This window comes from Pan paniscus, chromosome 1 (assembly GCF_029289425.2).
Source record: "Pan paniscus chromosome 1, NHGRI_mPanPan1-v2.0_pri, whole genome shotgun sequence".
NCBI classification, from domain to species: domain Eukaryota; kingdom Metazoa; phylum Chordata; class Mammalia; order Primates; family Hominidae; genus Pan; species Pan paniscus.
Window position 1 is genome coordinate 82007762 of NC_073249.2, and position 27042 is coordinate 82034803.

Below are 27042 nucleotides of genomic sequence, written 5' to 3' on the forward strand. Positions count from 1 at the left end.
CTTGTTAAGGTTTTCCTTGAAACTGAAAAAGGCTTTTGTTTTGAATTTTTTTAAGCACTTTGATGTTACCACTATAAACTCCTGCTTAAAAGAGTACAATCAAGCAATTTATTTAAACAGCGTTCTGACCTATCTCTTGTTCTTTGTTGGTACACAGCAAGAGTCTGATACTGTAATATCTCCTAATAAGCATAAATATGACCTTTTAAAACATACTAGAAGAGAGGAACAAAAGAGAACACTAAATACAAATTCAGGGTAGTAGTTACAACTGGAACAGGGTGGAGGAGGCAGGATGTGAAAGGTACACACTATTGGTAATGTTTTATTTCCTAGGCTGGTCATGAGTACATGGGTGCCCATTTTAATACTGATAGTGTAAACTGTACACACATACACTCTTTGGTATATATTTTACTTTTTACAATAAAAATTTTTAAAAAGAGAGACACAGGAAGACATTAGTAAAGCAATAAAAGATTTACTTTTTAAGTTTCAGAATGCTCCAGTGAAAATTCCACACGATTCCCTCACAGTGTCTACTATGACTTCTACAATCAGGCTAGATAAAGTAAAGCTGACTCAATGACGTGTGCTGGTGGAGATAACACAGGCACAGAGCTGCCTTGCTGCCACTGTGGGGTCAGACTCAAATCTCTCCTGGGAACAGGGCCACCCTGCAGCTGAAGTGGGCTCTTTCCTCCCACGAATCAGGGCTGCTACTGTGGACCTCTCTTGGCTGGATGGCACAAAGTAGGGGAAGGCTGCAAAAGTATCCTCCATTCAACAAGCCCTAAGTATTAATAAACTAAGCTTTTCATTAGTCAGGAACACACTCTTCTGCACTCTTTGTCTAAAGTTATGCTTCAGGCCTTAATCTCAAGGGACTTCCTCCTAGCGTCTGCCCCACACTCCCCACCCTGTGCTCCCCGACATCCTGTCCTTTCCTTGTCAATGCTCTCCTCACACTCCACTTAAATGACCGGCTGTCTGCACCCCTAAGAGGGCCAAAGGGCTGTGTCTACCTTGTTTACCATTATACCCTCATTACCTGACAAATGCCTGGCCCTTTCACAATGTGTTCAAAAAACATTTGTTTGAATGTCAGGAAAAATGAATCAATCAGTGAATCAATGAATGAATAAATAAAGAATACAATATATCAAACTAAATTCAGATAAGCTCAGCCATAAAAATCAACTTGCTCTACAACAAATGGCTTCAGCATAATGCCCAACACAAAAAGTGTCTGCAGAGATAATTCAGGGTCAACTTTGAATGCTGACACTACCTTGGAGGATGCTTAGATATGTTTCCTCCAAGAATCATCTTTCTGTGTGAGAGAATCACCCCAAAGGAGACTCACCCCTTTTGAAATATTTGATTACAAAAAAAAAAATCTGGCCAGACAAGGTGGCTCATGCCTGTAATCCCAGCATTTTGGGAGGCTGAGGCAGGAGGATGGCTTGAGCCCCGGAGTTCAAGACCAGCCCTCGTCTTGACAAAAAAATATTAGCTGGGCATAGTGGCTCAAACCTGTGATCTCAGCTACTCAGGGGGCTGAGATAGGAGGACTGCCTGGGCCTGGGAGGTTGAGGCTGCAGTGAACTGTGATTGTGCCACTACACTCCAGCCTGTGTGACAGAGTGAGACTGTAAAAAAAAAAATCCATGCACTTTTACTAACACAGAAGATTACCAAATCCCTCTCAGAGTCAATTCCTTCCGCTCATGATCGATGTCCAGCTGGCCACATATCTATCCTTAACCTTTTTTGTACCAACAAAGATCTTTCTGTTTCTCAAATGAGAAATGCTCAAAGGGTCCTGAATCAGGCCAGTCACTGAACTAATCACTTGACTCTAAAGCCCTGGGATTTCTTCTTGCCCTCCTCTATATATGTACTGTTCATCTCTCTCTCTCTCCTGCAAATGGTCTCCTTTCTTCAATCAACCATTCATTCTTTCAAACACACACTGAGACTCAGCCTCTAAATGTACTGACAGCCTAGTGGAGACAAATAAACAAACATCTACAGTGTGGCTGCAGAAGCACCGTGCCTGGCCCCTGGGATGCACAAAGTGCTATTAGGAGACCTTCCACAGTGCAGGGCTTCCATTAAATACTAAAGGCTCAAAACATGAAGCAGGCAACACAAATGCCCCAGTTGCAGTTAGTTTGAATTGTATCATCTGCATAAAGCATCCAAACATTTCTCGGTTCTTAGCAAGCAAATGAAAATAAGGAACTTTTGGTAGGAAAAATCAGATTTTACTTCTGCTAGAGTACAGGGGACTAAAATGCTTAACATAAAGAACATGTTGAAAGCTCTGGAGGCATATCTGATAGATAAGAAAATAACACTCTCACATATTTTACACTTCCCAGGTGCTGAAATGGCATATTAAAATTGCTCTTCAGGAAAAAGACCACTGTACCTTAAATTTATCTTTCTGGGCTCTCAAATCTTATCAGGTTTATAGTATGTTTGAAGATACGTGAACCAAAATTTAACTGAAACCAGAAAAGCCAATACAATTATTACTAGAAGGACAGAACAAGAGATTGGAAAGAATACGCCTACGGTCGATGGCAATAAGAGTTCCTCTCCTCCAAAATACAGCAAAAAATTTTTAAAAATTTAAAAATACTGATGCCTACTGAAACTACTGAAAAATACTAAATTACTCTATATGATATTATAATAATAGATATATGTCATTGTACATCTGTTGAAACCCATACAACGTACAACAGAAAGAAGGAACCCTAATGTAAATATAATGGTCTTTGGGTGATAATGATGTGTTACTGTAGGTTCACCAACTGTAACAATGTATCACTCTGGTGGGGGATACCAATAATAGGAGAGGCCGGAGGAGACAGATGGGAAATCTGTACCTTCTGCTCTATTTTGCTGTAAACCATAACTGCTCTAAACAGTCTAACTCTTAAAAGAATACTAATGCCTGGGTCCCACCCCTACCTCCAGGAATTCTGATTTAATTGGTAAGGGTATGGCCTGGGTATCAGGATTTTTAAAAGGCCCCCAGGTGATTTGAAACATGTAATTACTACCCAGCATACAAATGAGATGTTGGGACTTCACTTATGATGCTATTATACAATAAGACCATGCCTGAAGCAGACGAGCCACACCTTGCCTGGCATTTGATTGACTGTAGGTATAGGTATGTTCACTTGTAAAATACGTTATTAGTGCACATGCATGAACCTGAACTTTTCAAAATACCAGGGCAGTGCTCTACTCAGCTTCTTAATCAATAACACACTTGTATAAAGTTTACATGTCGGCAGAGAAATTACAAAAATCTACTTTATTCTGAAGACTGCACTGGCAGCCTGAGTTAACACGACATTGGTGTCCAAAGTCCACGAATTATTCATATAACCACCCACAAGTGTGTGTGCTATTTTTTATTGTGATTTTAATGGTTTAAAATGTACTTTGGAAACAAATGAAATACGCACTAAGCATTTGGAAGCTCTAAAATGCAGCTGTGCCAGGTGCAGTGGCTCACGCCTATAATCCCAGCACTTTGGGAGGCTGAGGTGGGTGGATCGCTTGAGCTCAGGAGTTCAAGACCAGCCTGGGCAACATGGTGAAACCCCATCTCTACCAAAAATAAAAAAAATTAGCTGAGCCTCATGGCGCACACCTGTAATCTCAGCTACTTGGGAGGCTGAGCGGGGAGGATTGCTTGAGCCCAGGAGGCAGAGGTTGCAGCGAACGGAGATCACGCCACTGCACTCCAGCCTGGGCAACAGAGTGAGACTGTCTCAAATAAATAAATAAATAAACTCCAGCTGATAGAATCTAATGAAGAGAGCTTGAAAATCACTGTTCTGCTTGGTTTTAAGAAATTCAAAGGCCAGGCGCAGTGGCTCACACCTGTAATCCCAACACTTTGGGAAGCTGAGGCAGGTGGATCACCTGAGGTCAGGAGTTCGAGACCAACCTGGCCAACATGGTGAAATCCCATCTCTACTAAAAATACGAAAATTAGCCCGGCGTGATGGCGGGCGCCTGTAATCCCAGCTACCTGGGAGACTGAGGTAGGAGAATCGCTTAAACCTGGGAGGCGGAGGTTGCAGTGAGCCGAGATCGCACCGCTGCACTCCAGCCTGGGTGACAGAGCGAGACTCCGTCTCAAAAAAAAAAAAAAGAAATTCAAGTTTACTTCAGGGTGTAAAACCAGTCTGCTGCAGCTGGACAAACGGCCTAACCACAAACCAATCACCCAGGGGAGGGTAAATTAAATGGAGAAAGAAATACTTCGCCTTTTTTACAGCCATGGGTACTTTCGAGATATGTTTACTGTCGAGTTATCCTTTGGACACGTTTTTAATGAGAGCTGAATTCAATGCTGATTTGTCCATGACAATTTCTTATTGAAAACACATTTAAAAGCTCCTCCATTGCTTCATAAAGTCCATCATTCTCAGCATGGCACACTAGGCTTTTCAAAGTAACCCTCCTTTTCCTGCTTTACATTTGGCAAAGGCTGTTGGTGGTGAGCTGGTATCAGCTTGCTCTCACTTCCTTCAACATGCCACGCAGCCAGCTTACCTCAGGGCTATACTCACACAGCTTGGAACAAGGCCCACCTCTGAAAGCTTACAGAATTTCAAGACTCCACCTGAACGTGACTTTGGTAAAGCCCTCCCTGATCTTACCACCTTTTCTTCTGCCACACTCTTCAGTAATTCTCACACGACTCTATGGCTGTAGTCTACCGAAGACACACCTTTCAGTGAAAAGCACAATCTCCCTTGCAATTAACTTCAGCTCCCCTGTTAGACTCACAACTCCTTGAGCCATGGAACTACACCTTACTTGGCTTCAGTGTGCCTAGCACCTACTACACTTCCTGGTGGTCAGAGAGCTCTCAAAGAACACTTCAAAAGGAGTGAACAGATAACACTAAATTTTTTGGATTCCTGTAAAGTGAAGTTATGATTAATGAAACATATAAGCACTATTTTTTTTCCTAAAATAAGGAAACCAACCTGCCCTTAAATGGATGCCTAACCCCAGTCAAGCTCTCTCTGGCTCCTAGAAAAATCTGGCAAAAGAGTATTGATTAATCAGCACTGATTCATCACTGCCAGAAAGAGTTCAAAGTGTAAACACTCACCCTTGAACAGAAAGTAAAATATGAGGGAGGAATGGAAACATCTGCCCCTGCTTCCTATTGAGATGCTGGCTTTATCAGAATTTTTAAAAGACAGTATCAACTGAACAATTCATTTATTGAATATATAATAAGTCCTAAGTTCTGAGTGGGATGAGTCTCATTAGATACTGTACATGGAAATATACGCAAGAATGTGTACAACAAACTTTGTGTCCTACAGTGTGCAGGGTATGGCACAGTGCAGGGCATGGGAAAATGGCCCTCCAAGCAGGGAGTCAGCACTACCTGGTCTGTATCTTATTGTTATTTATGCCACCTTATCTTCCCTAAGGTAAGTTCCTACTAAGCCATCCCCCTGAAGTAGCAAATAGACTATACGTAGCTAATTAAAGTCAAACTTTGAAAAATGAAGAGGTCAGGGAATATTTTATGAAAGATGCACTTGAATTTTATCTGGTATACTGAGAAGACTCAAAATAGATTGAAAGGGCATTTTGCAGAGACAGAAAAACGTGAGATGATGTTTAAAGATGAATTATGAAGATGAATTTGGCTGGAATAGAGGAAAAGTTTTAAGATGAAAAGGTAGTCTGAATTCAGATGAGCTGGAACTTGATCCTGTAGGAAGTGGGCATCACGGAGGATTCTTAAGCAGGCTTGATATAGTAACAGTGGACTTTTTGGTTGAGTTGTAAAGATACACAAAAAAGGGAGGAAAAGAAGAGACATTTGGAATAATTATTGGAAAATTTATTGGAATAATTTTTTCCCCAAAGGATTTTTGTTAGTTTCATTCTGCCTCCAATACTGGAAAAATAGAAAAATTTCCATGAGTGACTCATCTCTAAATCTTTCAAAAACAATACTACTAACAAATGAAATTATTTTTACATGTATAAACCTGCAAATTGACTTTAGATATGTGAGGGATATTTTTAAAAACTAAGTATTGCATACATTTAATTTCTTTTCTTTTCTTTTTTTTTTTTGAGATGGAGTCTCGTCCTGTCGCCCAGGCTGGAGTGCAATGGTGCCATCTCGGCTCACTGCAACCTCTGCCTCCTAGGTTCAAGCGATTCTCCTGCCTCAGCCTCCTGAGTAGCTGGGATTACAGGCGCGAGCCACCACGCCCGGCTAATTTTTTGTATCTTTAGTAGAGATGGGGTTTCACCATGTTGGCCAGGATGGTCTCGAACTCCTGACCTCAAGTGATCCGCCCGCCTCAGCCTCCCAAAGTGCTGGGATTACAGACGTGAGCCACCGCGCCCGGCGCATACATTTAATTTCTGATAGTAAGTAATTCTACATGATTATATCTGTCAAATGACTACTCCATGTTCCTTGAAGTTATTTTTTTAAACATCACAACCATTTTGATGGGACTCTTACTAAAATGTATTATTTTCCTTCTGTCTTCATAAAAAGATAATATGGTGAGTGAAAGTTTAAGGAGAAACATGATAGTTGCCTAGTTTCAAAGAATTACCCATAAGATAGTTAGTAATTACAAAGGGGAAAAAAATAGTTACTTTAGAGTGGAGAAACATGGCAGACAACACCTTAACCAAGGATCAAAGTCAACATCACCAGCAGTGGAACAACTAAGCAGCACCTTTCTCCTTAGATCAGGTACTGAGAAGAACAGAACATTACTTCCGTGGTGTTCCTGCCAAATATGGATAGCCTAAATCATCAGACACGCTTGAATGAGGGGCAATCTACTATGTAACTGGCTTATATAATATACATTAAAAATATTAATGTAAAACTTTAAAGAAAATGACTCAGGAAATGCTGCAGACTAAAGGTGATGAAAGAGACATGATGGCTAAGTGAATCACATGATTCTGGATTTTCTTCTGCTCTAATGGACATTATTGGATCAATGGGCATCATCCAAATAAACTCTATATATTAGATAACAGTACTGTTACTGTTTCAATATTCATTTCCTAATTTTGATAATTACACTGTGGTTATATAACATGATGTCCTTAGTCTTCAGGAAATACATGTTAAATTATTTATAAATAAAGGAACAGCATTTTTACTGCTTCCATGTGGTACAGAAACACATATACAAGGTGGGAGGGGGAGGAAGGGGAGAGAAAGATTTAAGCAAATGTAATAAAATGTTAACATCTGAAAAACCTGGGTGGGCCAGGCACGGTGGCTCACGCCTTTAATCCCAGCATTTTGGGAGGCTGAGGCAGGCGGATTACCTGAGGTCAGGAGTTAGAGACCAGCCTAACAAATATGATGAAACCCTGTCTCTACTAAAAATACAAAAATTAGCTGGGCGTTGGTAGCATGCACCTGTAATCCCAGCTACATGGGAGGCTGAGACAGGAGAATTGCTTGAACCCGGGAGGCGGAGGTTGCAATGAGCTGAGATCGCGGCATTGCACTCCAGCCTGGGCAACGAGAGCAAAACTCCGTCTCAAAAAAGAAAAGAAAAGAAAAGAAAAGAAAAGAAAAGAAAAACCTGGGTGAAGGATAGATGGTATTCTTTGTGTTCTATCTGAAACTTTCTGTAAATGAGAAATTATATCAAAATAAAACTGCAAAAGAAAGAACTACAGTATTCTGTTTAACCTTTATTTGGTAGCTCAGAACTTGTGTGGACATTAGGAACATAATGTAACTTAGTGTGCCCTCTGGGGCCACTCAGGTATGTCGGACTATTTGCTCCTAGCCAGATGTCTCCAGCCATGATTATTTTTGAACTTTTGTAAATGCTTTTAACATTCTTACTGTCTACTCCATGCAGATCAGGCCAGCTGTGGCCACTGCTGATTGCAGCTTGCCTCCAGTAGTAGCCTCTATTTCACCTCTAATTAATTGTTCTACTATAGGCTTGAAAACTCATCTAGTTCATGTTCATTTTATAGATGAAAATACCCTAGCCCAAAAAAGGAAAGTAACTTATTGAAGGTATCCAGATCATAAAGAACAGAAACAGAATTTAAACAATTCTGAAGTTCTTTTTTTGTGATATCACACTGACTTGATCAGTGTATAAAATAAGAATAGTCTCTTAGTGAAGAACTGTGTTACAGGTAAAGCTCAAGAACTTGAAGGAATGGGTTTTGCCATACTAATCTTAGCTTCCTATTAGCCTTTTTTTGTTTACTTTCCAGTGGCCAAATATGCCTCTGCAGATTAGGAAAGTGTTGATGTATTTCAAGATTTTCCCCTAAGCCTCCTCTTTAACAAAGAAACCTATATGTTTCATAATCTCTGGATATTTTATATCTTACTGAGTTGGCTGCCTGTATTGCCTGAAGTTTAGATTACTACTCACTTTGATTTATACACACAGACAACAATTCAACAAAAGAGTAAAAGAACACATGCCATTAAGTCATCTGAAACTGACTGTAGCTTAGACGGTACAACAAAATTTTAGAGCACCTTGTCCCTCCAAAAGTATTTTTCCATATATTTTCAGATAATTGAAAGAAACTTTTGCTTCCTGACTTACTGTAAACATTTAATGGAATGAAATATCTTGAATTCCTTGGGGTCATTCTACCCAAAGGACTGGGATTTATTCCAGGGCTTCTGAATAGCATGAGTTGCCTGGAACAACCAAATCTGTGAAATAGATGAAATTGTATTTTTGAGAAAGGTGATATGAAACAACTTTCAAGCCACAATGTCATTTTGAGATAATTTCCAAACCCAAATGTTTGTGTAAATCTCCATCAATGAGAGACTGTTTAAAGTAGCTATGATATATCAACATAAGAGAATACTATAGTATCATAAGAAAAACTGAGGAAGTTCTTTAGTGCTGGTATAGAATGATCTCCCAAGATATTATTAAATGAAAAGTACAAAACGTAAAGCACATCATATACAAAAATTAACTCAAATAAAACATAGACTTAAAGGTAAGAGCTAAAACTATAAAACCCTTAGAAAAAAACATAGGAGTAAGCTCTGTGATCTTGTATTAGGCAATGGTTTCTTAGATATCACACCAAAAGCATGAGTAACAAAAGAAATAATAGGTAAATTGGACTTACCCAAAATTTAAAATTTTTTGCTTTAAACTACCAAGAAAGCAAGAAGACATCCACAGAATGAGAGAAAATATTTGCAAATCATATATGAGACTTGTATTCAAATATATAAAGAACACTTACAATCAACATTGCAAAGATTAAACAATTTTAAAATGGGTAATGTACATGAATATCATTTCTCCAAAGACATACATAGCCAATAAGCACTTAATGGTGCTCAAGGATCACTAAGTCATTAGCAAAAAGGCATATTAGAACCACAACGAGATACCACTTCACACTCGCTAGGATGGCTATATCAAAAAGATGGCACTAACCAGTAGCTGGAGAGGATGTAGAGAAATTAGAACTCTCTACATTGTTGATGGGAATAGAAATGATACAGCCTTTTGAAAAACAGTTTGGCAGGTCCTCAAATGGTTAAACACAGAGTTATGATGACTCAGCAATAGCAATCCTAAGTATATACACAAGAGAAAAACATGTCCCTCATCTTATGAATAGATAAACAAAATGTGGTATATTCATACAATGGAATATTATAGCTATAAAAAGAAATGAAATATTGATACATGCTACATCATGAATCAAAACTGAAAATGTTATGCTAAGTGAAAGATGCCAGACAGAAAAGGCCCCATATTATCTGATTCTATCCATATAAAATTTCTAATACAGAAAGTAGATTAGTAGTTGCTAGGGGAAGAGGGACTAAGCCCTAATGGATATAAGGTTTCTTTACGGGGTGATGAAAGTGTTCTAATATTATATAAGTAATGACGGCTGCAACACACTGTGAATACACTGAAAAACCACTGAATCCCAACTGAAATGGGTGAATTCCACAGTATGTGAATTATATCACAGTAAAACTTCTGTTAAAAAAAAAAGCAGCTGTAGAACCATGTGTATGAGATGCTATCACTTATGGATTCGCTCACATCTCCATAAAATATCTCTGGAACCATACACAGGATACTAACACTGGGTTCCTCAGCAAAGGGACAGGGGACTAGGAGGAAGACTTTTTATCATGTATTCTTTTTTAACTTTTGAACTATGTCAACATACAACTATCTAACATTTTTATTTAAACGTGAAATAAAAGACCTGGTGTGGTGGTTCATTCAGCACTTCGGGAGGCTGAGGCAGGAGGATCACTTGAGCCTAGGAGTTCTAGACCAGCCTGGGCAACATAGTGAGACCCCTGTTTCTACAAAACATTTTTTAAAAATTTGCCAGGCATGGTGGCTCATGCTGTAAATCCCAGTTATTTGAGAGACTGAGGTGGGAAGACTGCTTGAGCCTGGATAGTTGAGGCTGCTGTGAGCTGAGATTGCACCACTGCACTCCGGCCTAGACGACAGAGTGAGGCCCTGTCTCAAAAATAAAAGGGAATGAAATTAGAAAATGTTTTTAACAGACTAGTTCCTTCTACTGGCTTAGCAATGCAGGCTCTATGCAAAACAATACGCTTATGGGCTGCAAATGGTAATGAGTGTTAAAATTAGGCAGAAACAACAGAAATATTTGCAGTTTTCTTCCTCTATTGTATAATTCCGGTTCCATTAATGTTTCCTGATTGATCTTCTAACTATATATCTCAGTGGCTCTCTGATGAACAAATTTTCTGTGTCTCTTGTTTGGAGACCCAAACTGAACAAATTTCTGCTATGAAGGATCAAATTCCCAAATTTCTTATAAAAATAAAACCACAGCAAGAATAACAAACTTATTTTTTCTTAAATTTTGTGATAAAGCCTCCCTCTACAAAAAGTTATATTTTAGAGGAAACTAAGAATGATAAATCACCTTTAATTTAAGAATATATAGCCCTTAGGAAAAAGCCAAAAACAGGTTAGAAACACATGTTCCACTCCCAAATTTCCATCCAAATGGATTAATACTGCCCTCTGAAAGCCATTCCTCATTTTTCAACAACTTTGTCACACAGCTTGCCCACAAACAGGCTTCTAAAACAGGCCACTGAACCCCAACTCCATTCACAACAGAGCAGAAGGAAATAGCACCCCCTTGGTAAAGTTCTCCCTTCCATCTGATTCCAGGGTGCAGCCCTTTCCATTTTGGAGAACTCTGTGCTAGAGATCTTATTCGACATATGTATTGTCTTCACTCTTCTGTTATTGGTGCCAATGCTGCCCACCCCTTTGCTGATGCAAACAGGGAGGGAGAGCTGCTTTACAATGCTGCCTAACATGCCAAGACAGCCTCAACTCCCTCGCACGGCACACAGAGCCTTTCAAAGGCTGGCTCCAGGTTACCATTCCAGCCAGTTTATCATTCTCATCTCACCCCAGAGCCTACATTTCTGCCACATCAAACTTCTAGCCCTTTCCCCAACACAGCACACTCTTTATAATATGCTGTATATGCTATCTCTCAGTCTGAATGCCTTCTCCACCAACCCACTCCCGTTAGGCCAACTCCCACTCTTCCTTCAAGGCGACTCCAAGGCAATCACCACTGCAAAGTCTCCCCTAACTCATGGTCTAATCATAGGTATTTTTTCTGAAGTATAAATGAATTTTTTATTTTAAAAGACTTATAAAAGTGTAAAAATTGTCATAGTTCATGTAATTGAAGACACCACTGAGGGTAAGACACATTATTTTCTGTGTCCCCAAGAAATAAAAATGCTGGCTATGACTCGCCAACAATTGTAAGGCATATCCCAATATCAGAGATATTAAAATATTAAAAACTGTGTCAGAATTAATGAAAGGCAGTAAACCACAAACCTGAAAGGCATGTTGTCTTCCAACTATCAGTTAACCTATAACACATCTCAATAATTGTTTTCCAGCGTCTCCCTGGCTTCTGGCATCTAAGACTCTGAATTTTACCCAAATTTGGTTCTTCTGTCTCTTGTTTCTTAGCTCAGAGTTTAAAACCCAGGATATGCATAGTAAAATGAGTCCTATTTATTAAGTTTGAAAATAAGAGTGCCCATGTATTAAAAACATGTTTAATAAAATACGAAAAGAATATGACAAAACACAGAAATCAGTAATATCATAAAACTAAACAAAAACAAAAAAAGCTTCTTTGCCCATAGTGACCCAGGCAATCAATATCCAATATTTCAGCATCATCAGTGTTAACCCAAACAAAATAGAGATGTTAAGTATTTTCTGTGTTTTTAAAAGACACACAGGATATTCCCTGTGTTCAAGGTTCCAAAAACATTCTTGACATTAGTCTGCTGAATCTTCTATTCACACTATTAGTGACATGGTGTTTAGTACAATGCAAGATTTTTGCCCCATAACATAAACAATGACAAGCACTTAAAAATATATTTGTAATAAAGAGTCTGACATCATTTTTGATATTTGACTGCCAAGAGCTTTCAAGCTGTACCCCTTTCCTCAGGGCAAGCTAATAAGAAAGCCCAAGTGAGCCATCCTTTGGAACAGGTGGGAAGTTCAAACCAAGACCTGGCTGAAGGGGCATATAAGGACCTTCACTCCAGACTCAGCAACTTATCACCATAAAAGGAGAGCCAGTATCCTTTTCCTGCTTTCTCAAGCCATTCTTGTACCTGCATGGGAAGCCTGCCCTGCTCTCCCCAGAAAGCCTCAGTAAGTGAGTCATAAACCCTTTTCGTACCGTCCTGGTGCACATATGGTACCATCAGTTTCCACATCTTAACCAAATTTTGCAGTGGGGGGAGAAGTAGTGGATCCATCTGCCTCTGCGGAGTAAGCACAACATTTATTCTTAAACTGATGACAGTAAACATTATTCTGTTTTGATCTTACTCCCAATTTAATGGAAATAAATTTAACGAAACAAGTGGAAAAAAATATTTACTAGTTGTTGGAGTCTATAACTTTTATTAAGGTCTATATGTGAACTTAGAAGGAGAAAATGGGCAAACTGCTATTTGGAGGTTCTTTTTTTTTTTTTTTTGAGACTGAGTTTCGCTCTTTCGCCCAGGCTGGAGTGAAGTGGTGCGATCTTGGCTCACTGCAACCTCTGACCCCCGGGTTCAAGCGTTTCTCCTGCCTCAGCCTCCCGAGTTGCTGGGATTATAGACGCACACGACCATGGCCCACTAATTTTTGTATTTTTAGTAGAGACAGGGGTTTGCCATGTTGGCCAGGCTGGTCTCGAACTCCTGACCTCAGGTGATCCACCCGTCTTGGCCTCCCAAAGTGCTGGGATTACAGGCATGAGCCACTGTGCCTGGCCTTTTTTTGGTTTTTAAAGAACACTTAGACTCTGGACATGCTTCCTAATTGTTTTACACATCAAAAGTTGTCCCCTTTGTAAGTTTTTAACAAGATGTCTAGAAAGGTTTCCTGAAAAACTTCTGGTGTGACTATGTGGTCTGCAACTATGTGAATCACAGGGTTACCCGAGACAAGAAAGAGTGATGTGGGACCTTGTGCAAAAAGCCCTCCATGCCTCAGTTTCTCATACTTTTAAGTTTATTCTAATAGTACCGACTTCAAAGAGTTATTACAAGAATGAAATGAGTTAATATTTGTAAAGGGCTTAGAATGCCTGTCCATTACATACCTCAATGTAATAAAAGCCATCTATGACAAACCCACAGCCAACATAATAATGAATAGGGAAAAGTTGAAAGCAGTCCCTCTGAGAACTGGAACAGGACAAAGATGCCCACTCTTACCACTTCTCTTCAACAAAGTATTGGAAGTCCTAGCCTGAGAAATCAGACAAGAGAAAGAAAGAAAGGGCATCCAAATCAGTAAAGAGGAAGTCAAACTGTTGTTGTTTGCTGATGATAAGACTGTTTACCTAGAAAACCCTAAAGACTCCTCCAGAAAGCTCCCAGAACTGATAAAAGAATTCAGCAGTTTCCAGATGCAAAATTAATGTAAACAAATCAGTAGCTCTTCTATACACCAACAGCAACCAAGCTGAGAATCAAATCAAGAACTCAACCCCTTCTACAATAGCTGCAAAAAAAGTAAAACAAAATACTTAGGAATATACCTAACCAAGGAGGTGAAACACTTCTACAAGGAAAACTACAGAACACTGCTGAAAGAAATCACAGATGACATAAACAAAAGGAAACACATCCCATGCTCATGGATAGGAAGAATTAATATTGTGAAGGCCAGGCGCGGTGGCTCATGCCTGTAATCTCAGTACTTTGGGAGGCCGAGGCGGGAGGGTCACGAGGTCAAGAGATCGAGACCACCCTAGCCAACATGGTGAAACCCCATCTCTACTAAAAATACAAAAATTTGCTGGGCTTGGTGGCATGTGCCTGTAGTCCCAGCTACTTGGGAGGCTGAGGCAGGAGAATTGCTTGAACCCAGGAGGCAGAGGTTGCAGTCAGGCAAGATCACGCCATTGCAATCCAGCCTGGCGACAGAGCGAGACTCTGTCTCGAAGAAAAAAAAAAAGTGAACATGATGATACTGCCAAAAGCAATCTACAAATTCAACGCAATTCCCATCAAAATACCACCATCAGTTTTCACAGAACTAGAAAAAACAATCCTAAAATTCATATGGAACCAAAAAAGAGCCTGCATACAATCTGGAGACATCACATTACCTGATTTCAAACCATACTATAAGGCCACAGTCATCAAAGCAGCCTGGTACTGTAATAAAAATAGGCACATAGACCAAAGGAACAAAATAGAGAACCCAAAAATAAACCCAAATACTTACAGCCTACTGATCATTGACAAAGCAAACAAAAACATCAAGTGGGGAAAGGACACCCTATTCAACAACTGGTGCTGGGATAATTGGCTAGCCACATGTAGGAGAATGAAACTGGATTCTCATCTCTCACCTTATACAAAAATCAACTCAAGATAGATCAAGGACTTAAATCTAAGACCTGAAACTATAAAAATTCTAGAAGAGAACATTGGAAAAACCCTTCTAGACATTAGCTTACGCAAAGACTTCATGACCAAGACCCAAAAGCAAATGCAACAAAAACAAAGATAAATAGCTGGGACTTAAACTAAAGAGCTTTTGTGTGGCAAAAGGAACAGTCAGCAGAGTAAACAGACAACCCACAGAGTGAGAGAAAATCTTCACAATCCATTCCAAAATAAACTATAGTTCCTATTCTGATTATGGTAGACTGATGATAGACTATGGACTCCTTAGGAAATTCCCTCAGGCACTCCATATATATTTATTTTAAAAGTTGGCAAGTATCTTTTTTATTTGAAAGATACTATTAAGGTATCTGCCCATAATATAGTTAGGCGATACACTCTTATACTTGTTATATATTTATATTCCGGGTTTTTGATATTATGGAAAACAAGAACAATTTGATAAGATCAAAGACTTTTTTTTCTTTTTTTTGTCTTGCTCTGTCACCCAGGCTGAAGTGCAGTGGCATGATCTCTGCTCACTGCAACCTCCGCCTCCCAGGTTAAAGTGATTCTCCTGCCTCAACCTCCCGAGTAGCTGGGACTACAGGTGAGGGCCACCACGCCTGGCTAATTTTTCTATTTTTAGTAGAGACGGGGTTTCGCCATGTTGGCCAGGCTGGTCTCAAACTCCTGACCTCAGGTGATACACTTGCCTTGACCTCCCAACAAGGGTTTTTTTCTGGGGGCAGGGTCTCACTTTGTCACCCAGGCTGGAGTGCAGTGGCATGATCATGGCTCACTGCACCCTCAACCTCCCAGGTGCAAGCAATCTTCCCACTTCAGCCTCCTGAGTAGCTGGGACTACAGGTGTGAGCCATCAGGCCCAGCTAACTTTTACATTTTTTGTAGAGACAGGGTTTCACCATGTTGCCCAGGCTGGTCTTGAACTGCTGAGCTCAAGTGATCCTCCTGCCTTGACCTCCCAAAGTGCTGGGATTATCGGCATGAGCCACAGTGCCCAGCCAAGACTAAAGGGTTTTAAACAACAAAATGACAGCACCTGATGTAAAATAGTTCTTGCTGCTATGTAGAAAATGGAGTGGAGGGGAATACGGACTGAAATTGGGAAAGCAGTTAAGAAGTGACTGCAGGCCAGGCACAGTGGCTCATGCCTGTAATCCCAACACTTTGGGAGGCTGAGGCGAGCAGATCACTTGAGGTCAGGAATTCAAGACTAGCCTGGTCAACATGGTGAAATCCAGCTCTACTAAAAATACAAAAATTAGCCAGGCGTGGTGGCATGTGCCTGTAATTCCAGCTACTCAGGAGGCTGAGGCACAAGAATTGCTGGAATCTGGGAGGCGGAGGTTGCAGTGAGCTGAGATCATGCCACAGCACGCCTGGGTGACAAGTGAGACCTTGTCAGAAAAAAAAAAAAAGTGACTGCAGGCTAGACGTGGTGACTCATGCCTGTAATCCCAGCACTTTGGGAGGCTGAGGCAGGAGGATCACTTGAGCCCAAGACGTCAAGACCAGCCTGGACAACATAGCAAAACCCCCATCTCTAAAAAAAAAAAAAAAAAAAATTAGCCAGGCGTGGTGGCACATGCCTACAGTCCCAGCTACTTAGGAGGCTGAGGCAGCAGGATTGCTTGAGCCCAGGAGTTCAAGGCTGCAGTAAGCTGTGATTACACTACTGCACTTGAGTCTGGGTGACAGAGCAAGACTGTCTCAAAACAAAAACCAAAGAAGTGACTGCAGTAATTCTGGTGCTGTGTACTGCAGCCATGACCTAGACTAGAGGCAAGAAGATGGTGAGAGAAAGGGATGACATACAGGACTTCTTGCTATTAGATTGGACATGGGAGTGAATAGAAGGGATGAATGGAGAATAACTCCTGGGTTTCTAGCTTGAGCAACTGGATAGATTTAACTGGAAAGAAGGAATAAAAAGCAACCTGCCATTTTGGAAATGTTAAGTTTGCAGTGTCAACGAGACCTTGAGACCTCTAAATGGAGTTAAGCAGGTAACCAGATATGCAGGTCTGATGTTCAGAGAGGTCTGAATTGTATATAAATTTTGGAAGTTACCAGCATACAGGCAGTATTTTAAACTACAGGAGAAGATGCTATTACATAGGAAAATAATGTAGAGGAAGATGAGAGCCAAGCTGAAGTCATACAGACATCAAACTATAAAGGTCAGGGAGGGAGAAAAGACCCTGAAAAGGTGGCGGAAAGGGAGCAGACTGTGAGAGGGGAAGAAAACCAGAGAATGTGGTGTAAGTAAAGCCAAGAGAAGAGAGGAGGGACTGAGAAGTCATATAAGGTGGCTATAGGGAAGAACTAATATGGTTTGTCAACCTGGAGTCCTCTGGTGATCCTGACAGGAGAAGTTTCAATGGAGTGGCAGAGGCAGCTGTGGGATGGCTGGACAGAAGAAAGTGGGAAGGGAGGGTGTACATACAAAGAAAGGAGTATAGTCCATTTTTGTAAAAATTTGCTAAGAGTTACGGCCCAGAAATGTAGCTAAAGAGGACTATAGAACCAAGAGAAGGTTTTTAAGATTAGAAATTCTAGCTCATGTTTGTATTGTAGTAAGAATGATCTAAAGAGGGCAATAATTAAAGCAACAAATGCTTAAGGATGTAAAAAGAGATGGTAGGGTTTTCCCAAGGTTGAGGGATTGCCAGGTAAGTGCAATGATGGCACAGAAGGGCTGGGGAAGTAGGAGCCTTTACAAAGGAATGATTATAACAATGAACTATGGACTCCAAGTTGGAGCGGGAGAGGGAAGCAGCCAGGAAGTAACGAATACAAAACAAAAGCAGGGAGGGATGGGAAGACTTGATGAGCTCCAGAAACTGTCGTAGTGAAACTATAAAAGGAGATGGTGCTTGAAGGGTGGGAAAAGATTGTGGAGTTGCTACATTTTCTGGTAATGAGGTTCTGAGCAGATAAGAGGGGTAAGGAAAGAGAGCCAAAGTAGATGTTTAGAGTAGTGACTGTAGTTAACAGGGATATGACAAATGAGGGGGCAAATCCAGACACTTTTGAGAGTGAGGCATAAAACAAAAGTTCTCTAGCTATATTCCCCAGGTATATGGCTGCTTACCAGGCTCCCTGGGGCTTCTCTGGGTGTCATGGCAATGTTTAATGTTTATGGGAAGGCAGCACATACAGAGAACTTGAGAGCTCAATTTCTACATCTGTATAAGGTAAATTACATCTTAGAATTTTTGAAAGCTTTAATTATTCTTTCAAAATTCAAAAGCTCTTCTACTTAAAAACTTTCAATTAACAAACCAACAAAGCATGGTAACACTCTGCACACCACCAATAAATTCATTCAACAAACACCTGAATTCATTCTATGTCCCAGTCACTTTTCTGGGCCTTGGCAGAGATTCATACTGCAGCAGGAATGCCAAGAAAGAATAAACATAAATATATATATATATATATATATATATATATATATGTATATATGTATGTGTATGTATTAGTCCCTTTGGCTGGGTGCAGTGGTTCATGCCTATAATCCCAGCACTTTGGTAGGCTGAGGCAGGCAGATTACCTGAGGTCAGGAGCTCAAGACCAGGTTGACTAACATGGTGAAACCCTGTCTCTACCAAAAAATACAAAGCTTAGCTGGGCATGGTGGTGTGCACCTGTGGTCCCAGCTACTCGGGAGACTGAGGTGGGAGAATCGCTTGAACCTGGAGGTGGAGGTTGCAGTGAGCCAAGATTGAGCCACTGTACTCCAGCTTGGGTGACAGTGAGACCCTATCTCAAAAAAACTCCGAAAAACCAAAATATATGTATTGGTCCATTCTCACATTGCTATAAAGAAATACCTGAGACTGGGTAATTTATTAAGAAAAGAGGTTTAATTGGCTCGTGGTTCTGCAGGCTACACAGGAAGCATGATGCTGGCATTGCTCGGCTTCTGGGGAGGCCTCAGGAAACTTACAATCATGGCAGAAGGTGAATGGGGAGCAGGCATGTCTTACATGGCAGGAGCAGGAGCAAGAGAGAGAGGAGGGATGTGCTACATACTTTTAAACAACCAGATCTCGCAATAACTCACTCACTCACTGTCAAGAGAACAGCACCAAGAGTATGGTGCTAAATCATTCATGAGAAATCCCCACCCCCAAGATCCAATCACCTCCCACCAGGCCCCACCTCCAACACTGGGGATTACAATTCAAAATGATATTTGGGCGGGGACACAGAGCCAAACCATATCAATATATTTCCAGCTATAAACAGTAGGAAAAATACAAAGTACAGCAATGGAGATCAGTAAATAATGGGGTTAGTAGTTACATGGACATCTTATTTGTATCACTATGTTGTTAGCAGACATGAGTATTTGTGGTCTTCATGTTCATTTTTGTGCACTGACTCGAGTCCAAGGTTCTTTCAGTTTAACATTAGCGTACTAAATATCTTGAAATCTGGTAGAGACCTGATTATTTAGTTAAATCAAAAAAAGGTAATGAACTTTACAACAAGAAATCTTGGCCAGGCGCGGTGGCTCACTCCTATAATCCTAGCACTTTGGGAGGCCGAGGCGGGCGGATCACGAGGTCAGGAGATTGAGACCATCCTAGCTAACACGGTGGAACCTCGTCTCTAAAAAAATACAAAAAATTAGCCGGGCACAGTGGCAGGCGCCTGTAGTCCCAGCGACTCAGGAGGCTGAGGCAGGAGAATGGCGTGAACCCAGGAGGCGGAGCTTGCAGCGAGCCGAGATTGCGCCACTGCACTCCAGCCTGAGCGAGAGCAAGACTCTGTCTCAAAAAAAACAAAAAAACAAAAAAACACAAGAAATCTCAGTACTCAATGGATGATATTGGTTCTCTGTAGAGATAATCTACTCTAAATGACAGGCTCTCCATCCAGGAAATCTCTTTAAGATCCAGAAAAAGTCCAATCAATGTTTCTAGGCCATATCCTCATATCTAAAGTGTCATTGTCAGCACACTGCATCACTGCCCAGTGAAGAGGTAATGTAACTAATCCAATGCACCTGTCAGTTATATTCCTACTGTGAAGAAAGGGGTGTTTTAGGCTATGATAGCTTGATGGCCAGAGCCATTGAGGTCATTCAATAAACATCTACTGGGCTTATCCCATATTCCCTGGGCAATCTTGTGAGAACAATCTATCTCAGCACAGGGAGAAAATGTACTAACAACCCAATCTGCTAAAATATACTAGCCCCCCAGCGTTTATAAAGTTCACTGTAAGTTAAACTGACATTACGATCTTATTGAACACCACCCCTCAACCCCTTCCTGATCTTGGCCCAGTTCCCTCCCCAGCCTCATCCTGGCCCTGAGCCACATCACTATCAAATCCAGTGTCTAGAGTACAAAGTTGAGGACTGATTACTACCCTGCTCTTAAGATCTTAAGTTCTGGGAGGTTCTGCTTCCTTATTTTCACTCTCTCTGCTCTGATGTTTGTAATTTCCACTTGAGTACAGTTCAACAGTTCATCTAATATATACTAAACATTTACTATGTTCCAGGCATTATGTTAAGCATCGGAGACCCAAAGTATATAAGACACATAGTTCCTGTATTTGGGGAGACAATCATATAAAAACATAATTTTAGATAAACAGATAGAGGAAGCTTAGAGGCAGAGTGCTTGGCCTTGAGATTACATCTGAGATGAGAAAGCTAAATAGGAGTTAGCCAGGTAAATAAGGGACAAGGGTAATCAGAAGAGTGAAAATATCATACACAAATTCAAGGAGATATAAAACAGCAGTATTATGCAGAAATGTTGCAAAAAATCAATAAAGTACAAGGAAGGGGATGGCAGACCTAAGTACATCCCAGAGATAATGGGGAGAGATGGAGGATCTTAGCAGAAGAGTGGTACAATTAAATTTGCCCAAGAGAGAGATCCCTCTGGCAACAGTTGGGAGGGCAGACCTGAAGGGAAGATGACTACCATTAGAGAGACGATCTAGGAGTCTCAAGCCTCTTGCAGTAACATGAACTTAAAATGATTGGCATTTGTCCTGGGACAATGGAAAGGAGGGAGTGGGTTCAGAAATAAAAGGTAAACACTGGCAGAGATCTGATTAAATCCAGGGAGGTGAGGTGAGGAAAGGGAAGGATTCTAGGATGAAGACCAAATTTTTGGCTTGGCTGACTTGAGGGAAAGACAAATAGGACAGCAGCAAGCAATAACAATAGCGAGTGGCATGCCGGAGGAAGCACAGTTTGAAGAGGAGAGATATATAGAGTTGAGTTCTGAGCATACAGAGTTTGAGGTGCCTCTGGACATTCAAATGGGTATGTCCAGTTGTATGTAATGGTCAGTTGGTAAGATTCTGCAGTTCAGAGCACTGGGGATATATTTGGGAGTCACCATTTATTCAACAAATATGTATTGAATGCCTATAGCTGCCACATATTCACTGTCAACAAACAGACAAAAATGGACGAAATTACCAAAGATAAGCATGCAGTGAGACTAGCAAAGGGCTGAGAGCAGAACCTGCCTAAGGAAAATCAACACTGGGGCCACAGGCAGAGGATGAACACTTGAAGAAGACAGGGAAGAGAGATGAGAACCAGGAGTAATGTCACAAAGGCAAAGGAAATGAGATCAAAGTGGTCAACCATGTTAAGGAAAGCAAAAAGGTCTGGAAAGAAAAGGCTGAAACAGGTTAGTTGATTTGGTAATATCAGATGGCCTTTATCAAAGTGTCAAATAGTGAGAGGAGGAGGAAGTCAGATAGCACCAAGTTGAGATGTAAAGAGAAAGTGCTAAAATAGAGACAACAAAGAATAGAATTGTTTACAATCATGGGAAACCACAATTTGAGATCTCCACTATGGCTTATCTTTTAAAATTCATTAGTTATTTCTGTGAAGCTGTTTTCTGATAAGATTAATATTACAATTGGGGGACTCTGAGTAAAGCAGATTATCCTCCATTATAATGTAGGTGTGCCTTATCCAATCAGTTAAAGGTCTTAACAATAACAAAGACTGACCATCCCTGAAAAAGAAGGAATTCTGCCAGCAGACCGCCTTTGGACTTGAATTGCAACTTTTCCCTAGGTCTCCAGCCTGCCAGCCTACCCTGCAGATTTTGGACTTACCAAGCCTCCACAATCATATGAGTGAATTCCTATCTATCTATCTATGCCAGCAAGATATAGATAGCTTATCTATCTATATTTATATAAAGAAAAAGAGAGTGCACACACACACACATGCACATCTTGCTGGTTCTGTTTCTCTGGAGAACCCTAATTTTGGTTTTAAGAGTGGCTCTAAAGGAGCAGAATCTTAAGGATGAGTTCTCTGCATTGATCCTAGGGTTTCAGGACTTGGCTCTCTAACTGGATTGAAGGACACTAATGACTATTTCCAGTAGTAAAAATATGGGTATGATGTGGCAATGGAGATATGCAAAATGTCACCATTGGGTACTTTTAATCAAACACGTATTAAGAATAAGGTTCTGGGTGACCACATATACTATACCTTTAAACATTTTTGTCAAACTAATGAGTATAATGAGATTTGTTGGTTACTCCTAATGACAATGGACAAAGTGAGAAAAGAAATGGATGAGCTCAGGGATTCAAATTCCCAGCTTGAGCACTACAGATCTGAACAGAAAACTTTATGTCTGAAAGATACCCTTATCTCTGTTAGCCGCAGAGCTGAAATTGCTGAAAATCAAATCCAGAATCTTATTCTGCAAATGACTCAACTACAGCACAAACTGAATTCCCAACCTCTGCAGGGTGTCTGCTACTAAAGTGAGGGCATTGATTGGGAAGGAAAGGGATCCTGAATATTGGAATGGAGAAATGTGGGAACTCCCTTACAGAGCTGGAAACATTGAATCTCTAAATTCTTATGAGTCTTTTTTGCCAGTGGAAGCAGCCATCCACCCACATCTGAGGCAATTAAACCTGCTGTGCCTGAGGAAACTTTAATGGCCTCCCCTGAGGCAGCTGCATTACAAGACACTGCTGATTCTCCTCAGGACCTACCCCCAATGCCTCTCTTTGCTTCTAGATCTATAACTAGACTTAAGTCTCAGGAGGCTCCTAAAGGTGAGGTACAAAATGTGAACCATGAAGGTGCACATACTCTAAAAAAACTATTTGATTTTTCTAATTTATATAAACAGAAATCTGGGGAATATGTGTGGGAATGGATATTAAGGGTATGGGATCATGGTGGAGGGAACGTCAAGTTGGGTTAGGCCAAATTTACTGATATGGGCCCACTAATCAGAGATTCTGCATTTAATGTTACGCAACTCAGGGTGTTAGAAAGGGCTCTAACAGCTTGGTTTGCTGGCTGAAACACGGACCAAAATGTGGCCCTCAGTAAATGAACTTGAAATGCCAGGCCTGCCTCAGCTTACTATGGAGGAAGGCATTCAAAGGCCTAGGGAGACTGGAGTGTTACAGTGGGTTTATCTTTTTTTTTTTTTTTGAGATGGAGTCTCACTCTGTCACCCAGGCTGGAGTGCAGTGGCGCAATCTTGGCTCATTGCAAGCTCTGCCTCCTGGGTTCACGCCATTCTCCTGCCTCAGCCTCCCAAGTAGCTGGGACTACAGGCGCCCGCCACCATGCCTGGCTAATTTTTTGTATTTTTAGTAGAGACGGGGTTTCACCATGTAAGCCAGGATGGTCTCGATCTCCTGACCTTGTGATCCGTCTGCCTTGGCCTCCCAAAGTGCTGGGATTACAGGTGTGAGCCACCGCATCCAGCCTACAGTGCATTTATCTTTTAAGATCTACTTACTCACCTGTGAGTGTCCAGAGGACATATCTTTTTTTTTTTTTTTAAACAGGGTCTTGCTCTGTTGCAGGCTAGAGTGCAGTGGCTCAATCATAGCTCACTGCAGCCTTGAACTCTTGGGCTCAAACAATCTTCCTGCCTCAGCCTTTCAGGTACCTAGGACTACAGGCTCACGCCACTAAGCCTGGCTAATTTTTTTTTTTTTTTTTTGACAGAGTCTCACTCTGTCACCCAGGGTGGAGTGCAGTGGCACAATCTCAGCTCACTGCAACCTCACCTCCTGGATTCAAGCGATTCTTGTGCCTCAGCCTCCTGAGTAGCTGGGATTACAGGCACGCATCATCACGCCCAGCTAATTTTTGTATTTTTAGTAGAGATGGGGTTTTGCCATGTTGACCAGCCTGGTCTCGAACTCCTGACCTCAAGCAATCCACCCATCTCAGCTTCCCAAAGTGCTGGGATTACAGGCATAAGCCACCATGCCCAGCCAGAGGACACACCTTTCACCACATGACTGTGAAAAGTAGATCTGTGATGGGAGTCCCAGCATTTTAAAAGAACTTTGTGACACTCTTATCTATAGCCTAGAACTTACAGTGGGAACTGCTGTCACTAAATTGGGACATGTAAATGCAGTGGAAATAATTGGATCATGGGATGACAGGGGCCAAATGGCAGCACTGAACTGCTAAAAGCAAGGTAGGCATGATTACCATGATGGACAGCACAGTCAAGGCACAGCTGGAAGTCTGACTCTCACAGATCTATGGCATTGATCGGCTGGTCACGGTATTCCTACAAGTGAAATAGATAGGAAACCTACTAAATTCTTACTTGATCTATATAAACAGAAAAGTTCTAGGTCAAGTGAACAAAAGTCTAACGTGAATCATAAAAACAGAAAGTCAGGACCCTTCAATCAATTCCCAAACTTGTGCCAGTTCACAGATTTAGAATTCCTTGAATAAAAGACAGGCTGAGTCCAAAGTAGCATAAATTTCTAAAGGAGTTTCAATGAAAGCTCTTAAGTGGAAAGCACACTAGCTTTATGGACCAAAACATTTAAAGAACTAAAATGACTTTGGGAGGCCAAGGCAGGCGGGTCACCTGAGGTCAGGAGTTCGAGACCAGCCTGGTCAACATGGCGAAACCCCATCTCTACAAAAATTAGCCAGGTATGGCAGTGCATGTCTGTAATCCCAGCTACTCAGGAGGCTGTGGCAAGAGAATTGCTTGAACCCAGGAAGCAGAGGTTGTGATGAGCCGAGGTCGCACCACTGCACTCTAACCCGGGCAACAGAGCTAGACTCATCTCAAAAAAAGAACTAAAATGAGCTGGGTTTGGTGGCACACACCTATAGTCCCAGGTACTTGGAGACTGAGACAGGAGGATCACTTAAGCCCAAAAGTTTGAGGCTACAGGGAACTTTGACCATACTTGTGAATTGCCAGCCACTGCACTCCAGCCTGATCATCATAGTGAGACCACATTTCTAAAAATGAAAAAATAAATAACTAAACTGTATTTTGTAGTTTTTTTGTTTGTTTTTGTTTTTTGTGACAGGGTCTCCCTCTGTTGCCCAGGCTGGAGTGCAGTGGCATAAACATGGCTTACTTCAGCCTCCACTCCTAAGCAATCTTCCCAAAGATGCGGTTTCGCCATGTTGCCCAGGCAATATTTTGTAGTTCTTAGTACTTACAAGAGTAGAAGGAAATTTCTGAGATAAGATATTGTACAAGCCAACAAGCTAATCGAAAAGTCTTAAGGCCAGGTGTATTTCAGAATATAGAATTTTTCAGATTTTAAAAAATTAATACAATACCTATACTATATATTATGTAGTAGTCCCTAGAGAGTACAGGGCAGCATCCCACAATCAAACACATTAATATCTCTGCAGTGAAAAATACAATTAGTCATACCAAATAGGATCACAGTTGTAAACAGTATCTTACTACTTCAGGTTGAATTTTGCAGCCAAAGAATTTGTATCAAACTTAGGAAAAAACTTAATTTTCAAAGTATTTGTGGCTTTGTAGTTACAGATAAAAAACTGTGGACCTATAACTTGTTTTTTGGTTTATTTTTACTTTGTAGAGATGGGGTCTTGCTATTTTGCCCCAGCCAGTCTTGAACTCCTGGCCTCAAGTGATCCTCCTGCCTCCTTAGCATTTTCTGATCCCATTTTTTTTTTTTTTGAGACACAGTTTTAGGCTGGGCGCGGTGGCTCACGCCTGTAATCCCAGCACTTTGGGAGGCCGAGGCGGGCGAATCACGAGGTCAGGAGATCGAGACCATCCTGGCTAACATGGTGAAACACCGTCTCTACTGAAAAAATACAAAAAATTAGCCGGGTGTGGTGGCGGCTGCCTGTAGTCCCAGCTACTTCGGAGGCTGAGGCAGGAGAATGGCATGAACCTGGGAGGCGAAGCTTGCAGTGAGCCGAGATCGCGCCACTGCACTCCAGCCTGGGCAACAGAGCGAGACTCCGTCTCAAAAAAAAAAAAAAAAAAAAAAAAGACACAGTTTTACTCTGTCGCCCAGGCAAAAGGGCAGTAGCACAATCTCGGCTTACTGCAACCTCTGTCCCCCAGGTTCGAGCGATTCTCGTGCCTCAGCCTCCCGAATAGCTGGGATAACAGGTGTGTGCCCCCATATCCAACTAATTTTTTCCATTATTAGTAGAGATTGGGTTTCATCATGTTGGCCGGGCTGGCTTCAAACTCCTGACCTCAAATGACCCGTCCACCTCAGCCTCCCAAAGTGCTGGGATTACAGGCGTGAGCCACGGCACCCAGCCCATTTTCTGTTCTTAAATCCATAATATTCAACCTGATTACAAATTAGCATCACCTCTGTTCATTATTAATCCATTCACCAATGTCATTAGTGTGCAAGGTTCAGCAAGCCTCACTGCAGTTTTTCTAAATTTGCAGTCACTGAAGAAAAAAAAAGAATTAAATTCCTAATAGCTGAAAATGATTAAGACTCAAAGTTCCCAAGAGTTAACAGACAAGTGCTAGACCTCTGACTTGTGGCAGACAACATGGCTACAGAACCTCTGTCAATGGGGCAGAGGAGCCAAGAAGAGGTACAAGCGAGGAGACTCTGGTTTGGATGCCTGGGCCTGTTTGGACATTCTGTAAGGCAAGCATGCCAGGAGTCTAACGGCAAAAGGACCTGCACAGCCTCCAGAGAAGAACTCA

At 41.2% G+C, this 27042-nt stretch overlaps 1 protein-coding gene across 5 annotated transcripts in view; it reads right to left on the bottom strand.

The window, feature by feature from the left end:
- Window positions 1-27042, bottom strand: part of MPZL1 (myelin protein zero like 1) — a 69160-nt gene that overhangs the window by 32908 nt on the left and 9210 nt on the right. Inside the window, exon 1 of one of the 5 annotated variants that reach the window (XM_055112031.2) lies at window positions 12820-15844. The exons of 2 other annotated variants lie outside the window; for them this stretch is intronic. In XM_055112031.2, the coding sequence (XP_054968006.2) occupies window positions 12820-12952 (133 nt within the window). In that variant the 5' untranslated portion in view covers window positions 12953-15844. Of the gene's footprint in view, window positions 1-12819; window positions 15878-27042 lie in introns of those variants that run through there. 2 more of the 5 variants (XM_034939741.3, XM_063598549.1) reach the window with 2 other exon arrangements.